This window comes from Hemicordylus capensis, chromosome 6 (assembly GCF_027244095.1).
Source record: "Hemicordylus capensis ecotype Gifberg chromosome 6, rHemCap1.1.pri, whole genome shotgun sequence".
NCBI classification, from domain to species: domain Eukaryota; kingdom Metazoa; phylum Chordata; class Lepidosauria; order Squamata; family Cordylidae; genus Hemicordylus; species Hemicordylus capensis.
Genome location: NC_069662.1, coordinates 135207982 through 135226370, shown reverse-complemented (window position 1 = coordinate 135226370; position 18389 = coordinate 135207982). Strand labels below are relative to the sequence as shown.

Here is an 18389-nt window from a genome sequence, read left to right as displayed (position 1 = left end):
CTGGCGTTAAAGGGAAGGGGGTGATTCTGAGATGGTGGGGGCACGGGGCGTTGTAGTGGTGGATGCCTCGTCTTCATCACTGGGGAGAAAAGGCACTGTTCAGGGTGGGTGAGGCAATGGTGCACTGGACCGTGCTTGGAAGGTCGCCTGGGTCCAAGAGCTGCCGCCGTTGTGCTTGTGCACCAGAATGTAGCAGGTGTTTCCCCACCCTCTCTCACAGCACGCACTTCTGCGCCCCCCCTCCCAACTCCCCCGCATGCGCCAATCACACGAGCCTGCCTTTGGGGCCACGCAGCTCACGTGGTCCAACATGCTGCTCGTGCATCGCTGCGAGGCAAGCCAAGGCAGCCCTCCTCCCTCTCTCCACAGCTTAGCCCTCACCGCGGCATGATCCCGGCCAAAGGTTCCACCCCTGGCGAGGTCACAAAGGGGACCGTCGTCTTCCACCAGCGGTGCAGACCAGGGGGTTACAAGGGGCCGAGGGACCACAATGCCCCACCGATGCAAGAGGGAAACAGCGTTCCCTCTCAAGGTGCCTCGGCTGCAACAGGCAGCTGGGTTTCAATCAACCTTTGGCTGCAAACAATGTGCATGCAAGAACCAGCAGCCCTTCAAGTGGTGCCCACTGCCATACCTTTTCCTCAATGCCCCCGCACCGCATGCAGTAGGAAGCTGTAAAGACAGGGAATAAGATAGCTGTAGGGAGATCTCAGCAGCACATGGAGGCAAGGCGGAAGCAGGGTCCCGCGTCTCCGTGATACTCCTCTTCTTCCTCTTCTGTGTCATGTGCAAAATTGAGGAAGTGAGTGCCTTGATTGCAGTTGTTTGGTGGTGGTGGTGAGGGGTTCGACTCCCTGTCATGGACCGGCACTCAACCCTTCACGGACCGGCAGCGGTCCAGGGACTGGTGGTTGAGAAACTGTGGACTATGTGACTATGCTTTGGCTTAATGTGGCGAATTTAACTTAGCTTAGTCCAGACCTAATCGTGCAGTGGGGAAATGACTTAATTACCAAGCCAGAGGTTGCCAGTTCAAATCCCCACTGGTATGTTTCCCAGAATATGGGAAACATATTTCCCAGAATATGTTTCCCAGAATATGGGAAACACCTATATCTGGCAGCAGCGATACAGGAAGATGCTGAAAGACATCATCTCATACTGCACGGGAGATGGCAATGGTAAACCCCTCCTGTATTCTACCAAAGACAATCACAGGGCTCTGTGGCCACCAGGAGTTGACTAACGTGCACAGTTGCAGCTACTACTTCCGGTTGGCGGTGTGTGTGTGTGTGTGAGTGCATCCTCCCCTGCCCTTAAAGCAATACTCCCACCATCAAACGTTTGAGCCGGCCAGGGTTCAAACAGGTTTGGAGGCCTGTAAAAGGGCCTCCCAACTGGTTCCTGCACATCCCTATTGTGCTGGAGTGACGAGATGGGGATTTGCCGGCGAGGGGAAACTCCAGGCAGCTAGCTTCTTGGCTTGCAAGGAATTGAGGGCCCCCCAAATAGTGATTTCAAATAGTAATTTCAGCTCAAGAGATCCCCAGGCTTGGGAAGCTCTAGGACTCATCTACAGAATTGGCCCTCTCTCTGGGCTTTCAGTGGGGTGGATGGTTGGGTTAGTGAGAGGTGAGCAGCCACACTCCTGGGGACAGAATTTGGCACATCCTGAATCTATGAACTGTACAAAGTTCCAATTCTAAGAGGGTTTTAAAAAAAATAGCCTAAAGACCGAGCTTTTTGAGTCAGGCTTGAGAGGGCTGAGCACCTTCTAGAATTCTAATTTTGGCGTTGAAGGCTTCCAATGGCCAGCTATTATTTCTAGGGGAAACTCAGCTAAGCTGAATAGCATGAAGGTGAGTATCACTATTGGTGTGAGGCTTGATCAATGAGATTAATCTAACCATGAGTTTCTGGTCTTCAAGTCCAATTTAATCAGTTACAGTGGGAAATGGGTTTCAGCACATGGAGAGGGGAGATTACTCAGTGGAGGGACTTTTAATCTGTTTGATTTCCCTCTAGTCATCCCAAGTCACCTGGGTTACTGAGAAACTTGTTCAACCCTTTTGTTGTTGATATTCTGGGTGGGGGAGGGATACTGCTGTCAAAACTTCCCACCTTCCATTGCCAAATGTCTGTTTCTGCTTTGTCTCTGGTTGTGCCAGTGTAGACCTTAGGTTTGGGTGCTGCTTGGGAGACCCACAAGCATAGAGTTTGAGCTGAAACGGGTTACTTCTAACACATCTTCCATTCTACTTGTGGCTCCAAACCCAACATTTGTAACCAACTTGAAATCTTGGTTAAAGATGTCAGCTTCAGAACACCCAAAGTAGGGCAGAACATACTGACAGTGACAGGTTCAGATGATACACCCAATGTGAGCATAGCCCTTCCAACTCTGGAAACTAGGCTTGCCATTTCCACATCATGTGAAGCCACCCCGTGTTAGCACATACAGACTGCATACAGAATGTTCCCAGCCTCTCCCCTTAAAGAATCTCAGATCCCAACACTGGGGAAGAGTCCTGCCCAAGCCTTTCAAAGCCACCACCTTTCAGAGTAGGTGCAACCCGACTGCGTCGGACTTGGTTAGGGTTGTACTGGGACCAGGAAAACGCAGGTCGAAATCCCCACTCAGCCATGAAACTCACTGGGTGACCTGTGTCAATGACTTGCTCTCACCCTGAGCTCTCTCATAGGTTAGAAGAGAAGTTAGAAGAGAAGATGAGAATTATATGTGCTGCTCTAAGCTCCTTGGAGGAAGAGCAGGACAGAAATGTAATAAGTAAAGTAAGCATTATGTTGTAGAATGCATAAGTAACATGGGCTTTACAAGTTCAAACTACAGTGGGGGATATACTTTGGAATACTGTCTTTACAAACTAGCACACCAGAGAAAGAAGTTCTCAAAGTCATTCCCTTGTGATGTTTTGCTCTTTGAGAAGCCTTTTAAAACGGAACATTCAAAAATGTCACCCTTTCCCTTGCAGTCTTGACTGGGCAACCAGCTCGACCACCTAATTTTGCTGCATATGGAACAGTTGCATTTACAACAGCCCTATTCACGTTATGTTCAACAATTGCACAATCTGGGTACAGTATACATATATACAGATCTGTACACAGGTGCAGTTATTCACATTTTGTTGAATACAGGTACAGCAATACGTGCCCTAGCTGTATTCCTAGTTACATTTTAGGCAACTCGTACCCAACTTTCCTTTTTAAATGTATGCAGGTACAGTCATAATTACCAGGTGTAACTGGCAATCTATGGACAAAAATATGTACGTTGCTTTTGTAAATCCCTGAAATGCTGAGGTAACCTTGGAGGCTCTTGACTTTATTCTCAAAATAAAATAAATCAGTTGTACATTTTTGTAGAGGCTAAGATGATGGAAAAGATTTGCTATTGTCAATTTATTAACTTTTACGGAGTATAGTACAGATAACAATACAAACAATATTTTTTAAAATGGTGAATTAACCTAGAGCTTTGCAAATATTACTTACATAAACCTTGTGGATTTATGGATAATTCATAGTTGTGTTTTCTACAGCTCTGCAAGTAGCATCTCTGAGAGGAAGCCAGATACAATTAAACACAGTTACAATTAAAAGGTCCACCTACGAGTGATTTGTGGTTAAGTTTGCATGTCAGCAGGGCAACTGTGAAGAGTTCCCATGGGGCCAGGCATGTGGGATTCTTATTTTCACAAAGCAGAAAGGTTCTGTTCTATTTCTGTTAAGAATGTTCCCTAGAATCTGATAACAGGTTTGTAATTTAAATACAAATAGATGAATTCACATGGCTAGACAGGGATACATGATCTCCAGTTGATGGAATAGAGGCAACTAGAGTACTAGCAGGAAAGAAATATATTTTGTTAAGTAAACAGTGAACTAGCAGCATATGACATCACATGCTTTCTGCTAAGTTGGCCACTGAACAGCACACCCAGCTTTGTTTCTTACACTCATTACTGGAGCATATTTATTCTCTTAATAGTTTGTCCAGCAGTGCTACAGCAAGATTAAACAAACCAAGCCAGTGTTACCTGCCATCCTAACTACAGAATGAGGTATACCTATGGCAATCTTCCACATTTTTGTAGGGTTCACAGATGTCAATCCAGAGATCATACCTGTGCCTTTAAAGAGGTGCAAAGTCACAAAGTTGCAGATTATCTGACTCGCTTTACCCATGGTCTTCTGCCTGCCTTCTTATAGCAAGCTTTTTCAAGCATCAGTCAAGAGAAGGTACAGGTGTGGAGACAGAAGCCTCTCTATTTTAACCAATCTACAGCACCTACAATATTATGAGCACTATATTATGAGCACTAAAAAAAAAAAAAAAAGACAGACAGCTGTTTCACTGAGTGGTCATTAAGGTAAAACAATGCAACACTGGACTTAAGAGTGTTCCTTCCTTTTACCCTTCACAGAATGCCTTCCCACTGCAAGAGAGAAATAGTACACGTGATAGTTAAGGGACACAAAACAGAAACTTTGTTGCTTCTGGGTATAAAGTATTTGAAACATCCCTTCCTAGGGAGGAGCAAAGGTATTTGTTCAAGATTTTCCCCAACACTCAGTGAGACTAGCCTTATTTTTAGTTTGTGAGTCTTGTATGGGTGCATACACTTATATTCCTGCACGCAGAAGATTATAAACTGTCTTAAGGCATGAAACACAGACCTAGGATATAAGGCTTGAAGCCGATGCACACATATGTCCAGAAGGCCTAAATTCAAAAATATGCATGGGACAATAGTTCTTGTTAGTTAAAAATGCAAACAGCTAGTATAGAAGAGGTAAAGGAAATGGAACACTGAACAGGATCCAGACTAGAATCAGAAACGCCCAAAAATTCTGATTCTGTTACTGACATGTGTACCTTTTGGAAATTATAATATTGAAGGGTTTAAATAATAGTAATACAGCCTTTTATAGGAGATATTCTCATGAGTATCTAAAATATCAACTTGAAAATCTGCTTGTGGTTACAGTCACTAAAAGATTGGTAACATGCCCGATTCCATTAGCCATCCAACTGCTGGGCAGTTCCAAGGATATCAATCTGGGATTCTGTCGCAGTTTCCTGCACTGAGCAAAAGGTACAAGACGACCCCCAAGGTCTCTAAAATTCTATGATACTATCATGTTACGCATTTCTTTTCATACATGCTAAATTTCCTATCCATTTGGCCTTTCCATGGCACAGGCACAAAGTATGTTTCAATATAAAAAGTTGCAGTAGTACAGGAAGAGACGATAAGCACTGAATAATTACACAACATTTTTACTTCTACATAAAATGATTTATAAATATGTAAGACAAATCAAATCAAAGCAGGACTCAGCTTCACATTCCTTCTTTTGTTAGTTATCAAAAACTATAAAAGCATATAAGTTCATATTTATAAAATATGCAAATCCAAAATTTAGTTACACAGCCATGATAATTTTTGGTGCAAAGCAAAACAAAAACGAGTGGAATGTTGATCATGCTCCTCGGTCTCTTCCTTCATCTTGAATTAGATGCTCATTACACATTGTATGAACTGCAAATAAATACATAAATAAGCATGCATTAGGTGCACTGGATCATCCCAATCTTCCTCTACTGTAGAAGATGTTTGGGGGCGGGGGCCCTGTAGACAATTCTGATGTGATGCTTTTGAACAGCGGCCTTCAAGCTGTATCCCCAGAAATGCTAGAATGTCACTGATGAGATCAGTGGTGATACTTTTACCATTATTGACTTGGGGAGGGTCATAACTCAGTGGTAGAGCACATGCTGTGCCAGGGGAGGTTCATTCATGGACCATGCTTGCAGCTGGTTTCCAGGGTCCCCACCACCACCACTTGGGAGGGGGGGAACCATTTCAGAGGGTCCTCTGACTCTCAGGAGCACCTTTGGGGGCTGGGGGTGGTCTGGAGCTGTAATTGGCTACAACCACCCATTGTCAGGGGTCAATAAACACTGGCTCTGTTCACCAGCCAAAGAATTTTTTTGTTTACTCATCAAGCCGTGTTGATACATTACTTGTCAGGACTTTTTTCACTCGTCACAGACAAGCAGACTAGTGGATTTCCTGAGCCCTGCCCATTGTGCTCAGTGAATAACAGTTTTGCATATCTCTTAAAAAGAGAAAGGGATTTAGTTCCACTTACGTCATCATACTGGAAGTTCACCATGCCCTGCTGTGCTGCATCCCTTCTTCGAAAGCTATCTGCAGAAACAAATAAGAAGAACCACACATTGGGCCAGAGTATGTCCAGAAGCACTATTCAATAGCATTAATGAAGACAAGCATGGTACATAACACAAACAGGCCTCTAAGAAATGACTACTATTAGACAACACTTTCAGCAAGTTGAAAAACATGTGGCAAACTTTCAAAAGTTAGCAACACTTTTTGAGGTCAAGGGGTTTCACCTAGTTGTCTCATTCAAATGGACTTCTTTAGTGTAGGGCAACTTTGGATGGAGCACAGCATTAGTCTGGATGTCAGCCAGTTTAACCCCTATTTATTATGTCCTACTTCTTCTAGAAAGTGCCTAGTTTTAAAAAGCTTTAAGGCAGCTGCTAAGACAGAACATAGGGATGAATTTTCCATTCCTGAGAAAGTCCAATTCACACAGAATTGTGAATTCACACAACAAGCTGAATTCACACAGCTGTTTTCAAAGCAATGACACAAACACACTGAGGTCATTCTCATGGCCAAGGTGGGAAGAGCTGCGGGAGAAGGCAGGAGCCTGGCGGTGATGAGGAGCGGAGGGGAAGGATGTTGGGCCACCAGGTATCCCACAATGCACCATGTGAACAGTTCAGTGCATGGGATACCTCCCTGCTGCTAAGCCACTCCCCCCGCCATAGGAAAGATGGCTGCCAGCAGCCCAATCTCTCTCACACACACACGACTGGCATGTCAGATAGGAGGCATGCACTTGTCCTCCAACCTCACCATAAGCCTGGGTTAAAATGCAAGGCTACCCGAGGGGGGAGTGGTGGGATTGCGTGCAACCCTGGCACTTCTCTCAACCAACTCTACCCAGGCTACCCCTGCTCTACCCGGATAGGGTTGGTCATGAGCACACATATCCCCGGCAGAACCTATATATTTTAGGACAGTCCAATCCATGTTTATTCAACAGGCTTTTAAAATACACTTCCTGTGAACCAGACACAAGATGCACCATTCACAAGACTTCTACAACTACAAACCCACTGGAAAAAAAGGATTGCATGCAAACTTCAGCCTGCACAAGATGCTGTGCATCTGCGAGAGGAACCATACTACTACTGAAAAAGTCAATAGCAATTACTACACTTGACTCATATTTGATGGCTATGTGGACTCCTTTCCACCAGCACAGAGGATGGCCTCTATAAAGCAGCAGTGGGCTACCTGTTTGTTTTTGTCACGAACAAGCAGCTAACTACAAGGTAGAAGTGAAATGCACTGATAAATTTAGAGATTGCAGGGTTACTGTTTCTAGCCATCCCTTAAAGGAGCCTGATGTTGTAAATCTTGCAAGACTGAAGCTAATCACCCAATCCCAATAAAAAAGGCATGAACAAACATACCAGTGAGAGCTCTGAGTTTAACGCAGCAGGCGATATAGTCATCAAATGTAATCTTTCCGCGGCTGCTGAATCGTTTCGCGATTCCATTGATTGCCTGGGGGCTCAACCTAAATCCTAAAATGGGAAGACCGAAAAAAACAAAGCTGAGTGGTTATGGACTTTAACACTATCATGCTGCTGAATTTTGTGGGCTATGCTTTCCACTGGTTGTTACCGAAGGTATGCAATCCACCAAGAATGGCTGGTGCACAGCCTCCATTCATTTCAAGCAGCTTGGCTTCCGGTGGCCAATCCTAACTTTTAGCCAGAAGGGAGTTTCCAAGCTCACCCATTGTTGTCAAAGCCTTCTGAAGCTCCTGAGAATCCACTGTACCGCTGCGGTCACTATCGATGCTCATGAAGTGTTGCCTCCAACCATTGAGCACTGTCCAGAGATCTTTAAACTCATTGAAGCCCATTGTGCCAGACATGTCTCTCTGAGTTGTGGTTAAGGATAGTGTTGTGTAAGAAGCAGGACAAATAGTCTTCTGTGCAAAGGCCTCTTCCTCAGGAGTACAAGCAGTGTCAACTGTGATTCTCCAGACCTCAACAAATTTTCTTTGCCTCTAGGAGCCAAGCCAAACGTTTAGGAGCAGACAGCCCACTGTGCACAAAATCGGTTTTCCCGGTTCAGTTCAAATCCAAACCGAGTCATGAAAATGGCCACTGCGCACGCATGGAGGTCAAACAAATGGCTTGCACGCAGGCGCAGAGTCCCAAAATGGGCAAAAGGCTTGGACTGGCATGAATTGGGCTGTGGACACTCGGGGAGGGAGGCCGGCAGGGGTCAGGGGAGCCACACACCTCCCTCCCATGGCCACTGTAACAATTTAAACACTTCTGAACTTGCAGTAGGGGCTTTGAACTGGGCCCAAGTCAGTTCGGTTCAAGTCGAGTCTTTGAGTCAAGCCAGTTCGAATCAAGTTGCAAACCCCTACTCTGCTCCATGGGGAGAGGTGGAGAGTTTGCCTTGCTTTCCCCTCCAGCTCAGACAAGCAATGATAGGGTTGCTGCCTCCTCATCCTGATCACATCGGTCCACTGCCTTCCTGAGTCACACAGATGCAACCAGCGGGAGGAGGTGTGAGCAATGCACCCCTGCCTCGCTTGTTCATGCCTCTTGCTGGCTCTATCAATCCATCACTTGGCTCAGGTACAATGCTTCAATTCCCAGGTACCACAGCAAGCTGGCACCTAGGCACTGTTGAGCCCCAACACAGGGAATCATAGCTGATATATATTTGGTAGGCTACCAGAGACGAAAGTTTGGGGCGGTGTACAAATTTGATTGATAGATAGATTTATTTATCTATCTATATCTATATATCTCATTACAGATCTTGGTCTTTTTAGCTTTAGAGCAGTGGTTCCCAACCTGGGGCCCCAGATGTAAACTACGAACACAATAAATTGTAACTGGAGATGCTGGGAGTTGTTGTTCAGAAACATCTGAAGGACCACAGGATGGAAACCACTGCTTTAAAGTATTCTACAAAGTTATACTGCTTGAAGGAGGCACGAAAGGGACACTGCAAGTTCACTGTCCCGGAAAGGGAGTCAGATTCCATCTTGTATTGGATTCAAAGTCTAACATTCACACAATTAATAAACTCGGAGCTGTGGTTTAACTCTAGCTGACGTGAAACTGAGGTTAAATGCTAGTCTCACATTCTGGCTTGTGAACCAGAGTTACACCACAGTTCCCAGATTTGCAAAACCCATAGGACCGTGGTTTCAGCAAACCAAATTGTAAACACCATGGCTCTGTGACAGGGTAGAGGAGGTAATAAGGAGAACGCTATAGGTTTCAGGCCATTTTCCTAATCCAAACCCACCATTATTCATCAACTGTACGAACTGGACATAAGACTACTCAAAATCAACAACACAAAAATTCCCAGCAACAAAATATGGACGATCCACTTCAACACAGCATATGGTTTTCTGGTCAGGTTACCCCACACTTATTGGATTTTTTAAATTTGTTTTTTACATTTATATCTCTCTTTTCCTCCAAAGAGTCCAGAGTGGTATACATGGTTATGTTTATTCTCACAAAAATCCTTTGAGTAGGTTAGGCAGAGAGATGTGACTGGCCCAGAGTCACCCAGTGAGTGTCATAGCCGAAAGGGGATTTAAACTTGGAGTCTCCCTGGTCCTAGTCCAACACTCTAACCACAACACGCTTTATTCCATTTTATACATAGAAGTGCTTTCTGGGTATAAAATGTGGCCTTTAGAGGGAAATATCCAGGGGGAAAAATGTACTTTCAATTTCTTTGCTTTTTGTAAATACTGATATGCCAATATGCTGTGTTGAACTTCCATATTTCATTGCATGGGAATTTTATTATTGCTAATTTGAATACTTGTTTGGATGGATATTTAAATTATCTTTTTAAAGCACTGGAAATAGTTTCAGCAACCAAAGCTTCCTCTACTATCTCAAAGTAAAAATAAATAAAAAATAAATAAAAATCAGGAGCACAAAGGATACATCAAGCATGGAGATCATAAGCCTGCATGTCTCTAGATTGAAAGCTGTTTAAAAGAAAACAGGAGAGTTTATTCATCAGTACAGACATCTATACCCATGGAAAGTCAACGTTCAATATTTATCCAAATGCTTTCATTTTTCTCCTAATGTCTGTATAAAGTGGTTTGGAGACAAGGGAGAAAAATACAAAGAACCATACTCCTAAACAATAATCCAAAAGTCTATGCCAACAAAGGTATTCATTCTTCTGTATTTCACTGCAGACATTTCAACATGTTAGAATAGGTGTAGGAAAGTTAACACCAGAGCCCAACATGAAAGAACATTGTTGCAATACAAGAGTATGATTTGGAGAAATTTTGTTTGATAGGCTGTGTAAAGATAGGCAATAAAATGAGCTTGTTACAATTATTGATATCATCATCTATCTAACCTTTTAAAAAGCTAGATGCATTACTGTATCTGTGGTAGTCAATTCTATAAGTTACTCATGTGTTGTATGAAATAGGACTTCCTTTAATCTATTCTAAACCTAATGTCAATCAAGTTCATTAGATTACAAGATGTTCTATATTGGCTATGCTCTCACAGCGACAGCAAGAGCGATTCAAGAGTTAAACACAATTCCCGAGTCCCATGCATTCCTGGGGAGTGTGCCATGAGAACCTGGGATTTCTAGGCAATCCTGGAAATTCTGATTCTCACGTCACAGGAGCATGCAGGGTGCAGCCATCGTGATTAACTCTTTAACTGCAGTCACCATAGTAATAACACCACAGCCATTATGAGAGAGATAAGTGGAATTTTCAATAAAAGGTCCAGAATGTGTATCAGCAGAAACCCAACATGCAAGTAAGCATATAAATTGTGTAAATGACAAATAAAGCCATGTTGAAAACTATGGCTCTCTTGACATGTTAGAAACTTGGGTTTTTAAACCTGCTAAACTTACGTTTGTATCCACCTGAAATTCCCGACTGGGTTAGACATCTCTGAAGCTCATCAGCATCTATTTGCCCATCCTTTGGAAAATAGAAAAGGCATCACTCCAGTTTTACTTTCTTTATGCCCCAATGATTCCCTCCTTTGGCAACGAACATTAACTTCCTCAAGATCATTGTCATCTCCTGAGAGAGATGACCAGGCTAAGTCACACAAAGGTCATTCACACAATCAAAAACTGAGACTATTCACATGCGCGTGCAAAACCAGGCTAAGGGAGACTGTTCACATGCGTGTGAACCGCCAGTATGTGGCCTGATCCCGGCAGTAACATGGCAGCAAACCCGTCTACGGTGCCACCCTTCAAAACGAGGTTAAGTGAGAGAGATTATCAGTATTCCCCATGGGTGAACTTGTTTATAAATATTATTCCTTCTTAATTAAGCATCAGCCTTATCAGATTAAGTTTGTGTAGTATGAGAACTGAGTTTCATCCTCTAAATGCAGTCCAACTAGATCCATCTAGGAGAGAGAAAGACTCAACTCATTCACTCACTCAGTCAGTTTTTAGGACAGAAAATGCTGACATGTCTCAAATGGAGTTGGAAGAGACTTGTTAAAAAGAAGAGAAAGACAAACAAAAAGTACCTGTCCTAGGAGCATCTTAGATTGTCATTTCAGGTTGAGAAAAAGAGAAAGAGGGAGTGAGAACATACCTGTCCAGCTACTGCAGCAAAATAATTATATAAAGGATCTTGAGTCTGACCAGGAAATGCTGGTCCTCCTGGAGCACTTCCGTACTAGTAAGAAAATGAAATAAGCAATTATGCTTAATTATGTATTTGGTTTTAGATGACTGAAGAGATCCAATGCTTGTCTGAAAGGACTGTTCCATAGCAACTGTGGTTTCTACAGGGTAACAATAAACTGAGTTATTGTGGTATTGGACCTGACTACAATACCAGAGGATATGCTTCAAAGTAGTTTGATTTAAAACCAGCCTCCCACGCCACCTGCAAAATGCTAATTTGAAAAAATGGATTTAAACAAAAAAATTCCACTTCTACTTCATATAGTTTCTAAACAATTATGTACACTAACTGTTTGATCGAACAACTAAAACATGTTACTTTCTATCCAAATATATCATTTGTACTATCTGGGAGGCTATAGATGTTATATATAAAGGGTAGGATTTGTGTGTTGTTATATATAAAGGGCAGGGTTCAGATTAAGTCAGTCATAACTAAGCACCATGGAAATAAGAGAGACATCTCTAACAAGTTCCATGAAGTTCAGTTGATTTCATCATGACCTGCCCAGGGACTTTCTTGCAGCCAGCAATAAAATGCTGGAATAAATACAGGAACTGCAAAGTGAACAATGAACCTTTCTGCTTCCGAGTGCTGCTGCTGTTTCCCTTTTGCTCCATCTACTATATTCCACAATGTTCCAGCCTACCCTAATCCCACCCAAAAAAACACAAAGCAGCTAATAATCCTGAACTTTTGTTCAATCAAGCCGTATGCCTTTTGGGGGGGGTGCGGGTGGGACCAAACACAAAGGCCCAGAACCGAATAACAACGGCTGCTAGTGGGTGAAGCTGTGTATTTCCGTGACCAGAGCGAGGGAGTGTCCTTGTCCGTTTCAAGAGAGGAAATATTCAAACTGCAGAGCCCAGATAGTTACAGAACAAGGGTATACAGAATCTCTGAAGTGGGCACAGTAGTTAGTTCTCTTAGGATACACAGGAGAATTGGGTGTTCTGCTGGTCTGTGGGTCACCTTGGACTAGGATCTCAGTTCCAGTGCCAGCAATCATTTGTCAGACCCTGGCCCCAAGCAGTATCAACTCATAACAATAATACAGCATATGACATTGGGCCTATTCACAGGACTGCCTGCATGAGCGGGGGCGGTTGAGGCAGGATGCAACCTACCTTCCCCCAGATGAGCAGTCTGGATCTTTTTGGGGCACAAGTTGTGCCCCCAAACAACCTGCACTGCCAGGAGCAGCACGGAACAACAGACTCCAGGATTCATTTTCCTGGCCTCCGCGTATCCCACAAGACACCACGCGATGAACACGGTGCCTTGGGGCATTCCCCCATCAAACAGATGCTCTAGGGGCCCATCTCTGAGTCTCCTCGGCTCCATGGAGCCAAGGAGACACACAAGCCCTCCAGCTGAGTTAAGCGAACACTCGCTCCCTCCTTAAACTCTGCTAAAAGCAGGTTTGGGCTGGGCGGGAGAACTGGGATCCGTGCAGATTCCGGCCCTCCACACAAGTAGCCTCGTATTTATGAATACTTGACTCTCCCACCCACCTTGAAAAAAGATCCTTCCCCCAAGGCTATTTACATAGAACTACAATTTTTTAATTAGCCATGACCAGGCTTCATGTTACAAGACAAGTAGCCAGTTTGGGTTGTTGTTTTTTTTTTAGTTTTGGCCATCAAGGTTTGGCAAGCCAACATAAAGCTGTACTGAATTATTCTGAATCAATCTTTGTATTTCTGACTGTCCCGTGATCTTCTTATATTGTTTTTAACTACCCATTTTTTAAATCAAATATTTTTGTTATGGCTACAACTAAACAAATACACTAGTCGATTGATACATAAAAGTAAAGTTGTGCCGTCGAGTTGGAGTTGACTCCTGACGACCACAGAGCCATCTGGTTTTCTTTGGTAGAATACAGGAGGGGTTTACCATTGATACTTAGAAATACAGAATTCAATTCCTGGTTTGAGAATGGACATTTGATTCAGTTTTATGAGATTTAAAATGTAGGTTTCATAGAATCACAGAACGTTAGAGCTGGAAGGGACCTTGGGAGCCTTCTACTCCAACCTCCTGCTAGTTGTAGGAAACCATAATGGACAGATAACTGTTCAGCCTCTGTTGGAAAAAACTGCAGCAAATGAGAGCCCACCACATCACTGCACGAGACAGACGTTCCGCCATTGAATCCCAGTTAGAAAATTCTCCAGCCTAAATCTGCTTCCTTTAAACAAAGTGCATGTATACATTTTTCTGTATCTATCATGTAGCATATTTATATACTACTTTTTAGTTCCGAGAACAAGCTCTCAAAGTAATTTACATTACGAAAGAATGAGAAGGCAATTCTAAAGGGGCTCATAAAAAAATCAGGCATCTTTTTTTATATATATAAATATATATATATATATATGAAAGAGTCGGATTTAAAATAAAAGAAAATAAAATTTATTTTTCTCCACCCTATTAGGTTGTGCAGCTCTGTTACAAAAAGGTAGATATGCTGCCTGGTCCCCACAGACATTAAAGACACTTAATTGGCCATGACTTACTTGTTTCATTGGTTTCAGTGTGCTTTGTTATGACTGACTAATCGGGCATGGATTCATGGAGTACTGTACAATTATCATCTAATAGAGAAGAAAAGCCAAAAGCAACCCATGCCTATTCCAAGAAGAGTCAAACATATGCATAAACACATGCAAGCTAATTCTTCTGGCTCCATAGCCCTATGCACAGGACAACTTTTCTCCTTTCTTTCTTGCTTGAGGCCTTAGCAGGCCTGCTCAAATTAGCCCCCCCCCAGCTGTTTATGGACTACAACTCCCATAATCCCCAGCCACAGTGGCCAATAGCCAGGGATTGTGAGAATTGTAGGCCAACATCTGCAGAAGGGCCAAAGTTGAGTAGCCCTGCCTTACAACCACACCACAAGTTCCAGAAAAAACTTCTGAGGTGTAAATTCTCATTCTATCATAGCAAATGAGATTTTTTTCAATTAAACAACTCTCATGACCCCACTTTCACTTTTTCACACTCTCAATTACTATGAATATGAGGAAGTAATCAATTTAGCACACTTCACCTTATGAAGACAAACCTCAGAAATTCACCAAAATTCACCCCTCTGCCCAATCACTCTGAAATTGGGGACGGGTGGTAGCCTCCACCCATTAGGCACTATCTACCAGCCCACCCCACTCCTTTGGGGCAGATCCACTTTCTGCCCCCAATCTGCCCCAAGACACCAAAACTTCAAATATTCCCAAAAAATCAGCCCTCTGCCCAATCCCCCTGAAATTGGGGTGGTAGCCTCCACCCATTAGGCACTACCACCCCACCCCACTCTTTTGGGGCAGATCCACTTTCTGCCCCCAAACTGCCCCAAAGTCACTAAAACTTCAAAAATTCTCAAAAAATCAGCCCTTTGTCCAATCCCCCTGAAATTGGAGTGGTAGCCTCCACCCATTAGGCAATACCACCCCACCCCACTATTCTGCCCCAGGCCCCACTTTCTGCCCCAAAGGCATGAAAACTTCAGAAATTTCCCCAAAATCAGCCCTTTGCCCAATCCCCCTGAAATTGGGATGGTAGCCTGCACCCATTAGGCACTACCACCCCACCCCACTCTTTTTGCCCAGATCCCATGCTATGCCCCCAAACTGCCCCAAAGTCACTAAAACTTCAAAAAATCCCCCAAAATAAACCATGAACCGAATCACCCGAATTTTTCGGGCCCAAAATTCGGGTGATTTGGCTCGGGCCCGAAAAATATCGGGGGACATCGGGGGTGATTTGGTTCGGCCCCGAATCACCCGAAATTGCTCGTTTCAGGCACAGATCGTTCTGTGCCCGAAATGTTTTGCACATCCCTAATCTGTAAGTCCTAGGCCTGAACTGGATGGGCTCAATTTGTACAACCATCTCGGAGAATTGTGTCCCCTCCCTGTGGCAAACAGGTCAAGTGGAAGTGCACAGTTTTTGCACAATTAGTATGCCTTTGTCAACCCACATTGTGCCAACAGTCGGATCCCACGTGTGGCTCTGGCTGCCTTTGCCAAGCTTCCCATAAACAGACGCGCTCAGAGGTTCCAAGCAGCAGCTACTGCATGCCCATTCCAAGAGGCTGTGCAAACTGAACCCCCATTCTATGCATTACGGGGGGTGGGGGTGGGGATGTTTCCCAATCTTGGGTCCCCTGATGGATGTCAACTCCAGCCTCTAGCCACTCTAGGTCCTGGAGGCTGGCGGGGGTGACATAGGGGGCAAGCATCCCCACCCCCGCAAGTGGCTTGGCTCCCCCCCATTTCTGCTTCAGAAATCTAGTATGTGGGCCATTTATGGGCTCGCCCAGCCATAAATGCACGTTGCCCCTTCTTTTCCTCCCCCCAACACCCCACTTTTTTTTTCCTGGGGCCGCCACTGCTCTGGCTGAAGATGGCGGGAGTTGTACTCCAGCACCTCTGGGGATCCAGAATTGGGAGGGGATCCTTGCCCCAGGCATATAACACGGAGGAAGCGATTCTCCTCCGTATGCCGAAAGAGAAAGCAGAGCGGGCTAGTGCAGAATTTCACCACGCGCCTTTCCCCGAAAGCCCAATCAGCGGGAAGCCCCTTCCAGGAAGGCAAGCAGGCACGCAAGACGGCGGCCGGGCCTTGGACTGCGCCGGCGAGTGCAGTGCAGACCGCGCTCCCAGCCGCAGCAGCGCTAGAGCAAAGGGGGAATTTCTCCATCGACCCTCCGAAGCCGTGCAAAGAGCGCCCGGGAGGATTCCATCCACCCGCACCTCGAGCAGGCTGTGCAGCGCCTGCAAGGGAGGCCCAGCCCACGCCTTGCACAGGGGAGACACCCTCTCGCACCCCACCCCGACCCGACCGCCCACTGGCACCCGCATCGGACTGGCTGCCTCACCCCGCTTTGGTAATAGCCGCCTCCAGCGCCAGGGTGCCCAGGATACGCCATGATACTCCTCGCGCTCAGCAACTCTGCAGCCCTCCCAGCGTGAGCGTGACCTCACCGGCTCCGCCACCGCCCGCAGGAAATCCGGGCCAAACCATTGTCACACAAAAAGCGGGGGGGCGGAGAAATGCCTGGCAAAAAGGAAGGTCTCCTCACCGCGGCTGCAGTCTCTGGGTGGGCACTGGGCATTGAGTGCGCTTCGGTCTTTCACTCCCCCTTGTGTCCCATAACTCCTGAAAGCAATCGCTGCTGTTAAAGGTCTTCCAGCTTCCCCCCCTCTTCCGATAATGATGATGGTATAAGCCAGAGGTTATGTACTGTATTTATATTGAAACTTTATATGGTTAGAGAGAGTGGCTTGCCTTTGGGAGCACAGAGGGGAAGGTACTTATGAGTGTGAAACTTTGCGGGGGATGGAACTGAAAACGTCTGCATTTCTACTCGATTAAGAACAGCTCATTTTATCCATCCACCCGGAGGTTTCTGCCTAGCCTAGGGAAATAAACAAAGATGCAATCTGGATGTTCATAAATGAAAACCGTACTTTAATTTTCCATGAGGTCATCATACTCCAACAATAAATTCAAAGCGGAAACTCCAGCATGAAACCACCTAATAGGAATCTCTCTATCTAGCATTTATTTGGAATATGGTCTCAACAGATCCTTCCTGCTTCAGTATGTAATTGCAGCATTTTTTAACATGGTCTTGGAAGCCTAACACCATTATGCCTGCAAGACTGGTGTTGCTTTTACTCCCAAAAGTGTGCAAATATCAGTTCCTTATTCTTTCAGTTGCTGTTTGGTTCCTGCATCCTTCACATACAACTTTGTTCTGGTTAAAGGAACTAAGTACCAGGAACCAACAACCAACTTCAGCTTCAACCGTTCCTTAGATTTCAGACAGCCATACATCTAAACTGGACAATTCTATATGGGCAGATTCATAGGAACATAGGAAGCTGCCATATTCTGAGTCCGACCATTGGTCTATCTAGCCCAGTATTGTCTTCACAGACTGGCAGTGGCTTCTCCAAAGTTGCAGGCAGGAATCTCTCTCAGCAGCCCTATTTTGGAGAAGCCAGGGAGGGAACTTGAAACCAGAGTGGTTCCATCCCCTAAGGGGAATATCTTCCAGTGCTCACACATCAAGTCTCCCATTCATATACAACCAGGGCAGACCCTGCTTAGCTAAGGGGACAAGTCATGCTCCCTACCACAAGACATACAGCCCAGAACCTCCTCGCCGTCTCAGTTACCCAGTGGCTGCAATCACATGAGCTCACTCTTGCCAGGAACTGCATGATCCCTCAGGGCAGGAAACCTAGATGTCTAACTAAGAATTGACACCCATTGTAGTGCTCCACCTTGGATTTGTGCTATGTCTGAACTCACGCTCTTCGTGAACCTCTGGTTCATTGCGGAGCAAGGCAATGCTTCAAGGGCAGAGCAAGGCAGGCTGAGATAGCATCCAGGGCCTTGCTGGGAGACAGGACAGGGGGTATACTTCTGGGGCAACTTGGCTGCTCCCCCAAATCTGAGATGTGTGACTGCAGGACCAACTTCAAGTT

General features: G+C 44.9%; 1 protein-coding gene across 1 annotated transcript; it reads right to left on the bottom strand.

Moving 5' to 3' along the window:
- Window positions 1-3396: 3396 nt before the first annotated feature.
- Window positions 3397-16926, bottom strand: SRI (sorcin). The gene is made up of 8 exons (XM_053263619.1): window positions 16772-16926; window positions 11794-11877; window positions 11088-11157; window positions 10136-10179; window positions 7929-8076; window positions 7601-7714; window positions 6181-6239; window positions 3397-5567 (listed from the first exon to the last, which is right to left on the bottom strand). The coding sequence occupies exons 1-8, from the start codon at window positions 16820-16822 to the stop codon at window positions 5541-5543; spliced, it is 597 nt and encodes a 198-aa protein (XP_053119594.1). The 5' UTR covers window positions 16823-16926; the 3' UTR covers window positions 3397-5540.
- Between the last annotated feature and the right edge of the window lie 1463 nt (window positions 16927-18389).

Excerpts from the sequence above, each read along its gene's own strand:
- SRI (XM_053263619.1), bottom strand. The coding sequence starts at position 16,822 with ATGGCGTATCCTGGGCACCCTGGCGCTGGAGGCGGCTATTACCAAAGC. Across the intron at positions 11,878-16,771 it reads GCGGCTATTACCAAAGCGGG|TACGGAAGTGCTCCAGGAGG; the intron begins GTGAGGCAGCCA and ends TTTTCTTACTAG. Across the intron at positions 11,158-11,793 it reads TTGCTGCAGTAGCTGGACAG|GATGGGCAAATAGATGCTGA; the intron begins GTATGTTCTCAC and ends TATTTTCCAAAG.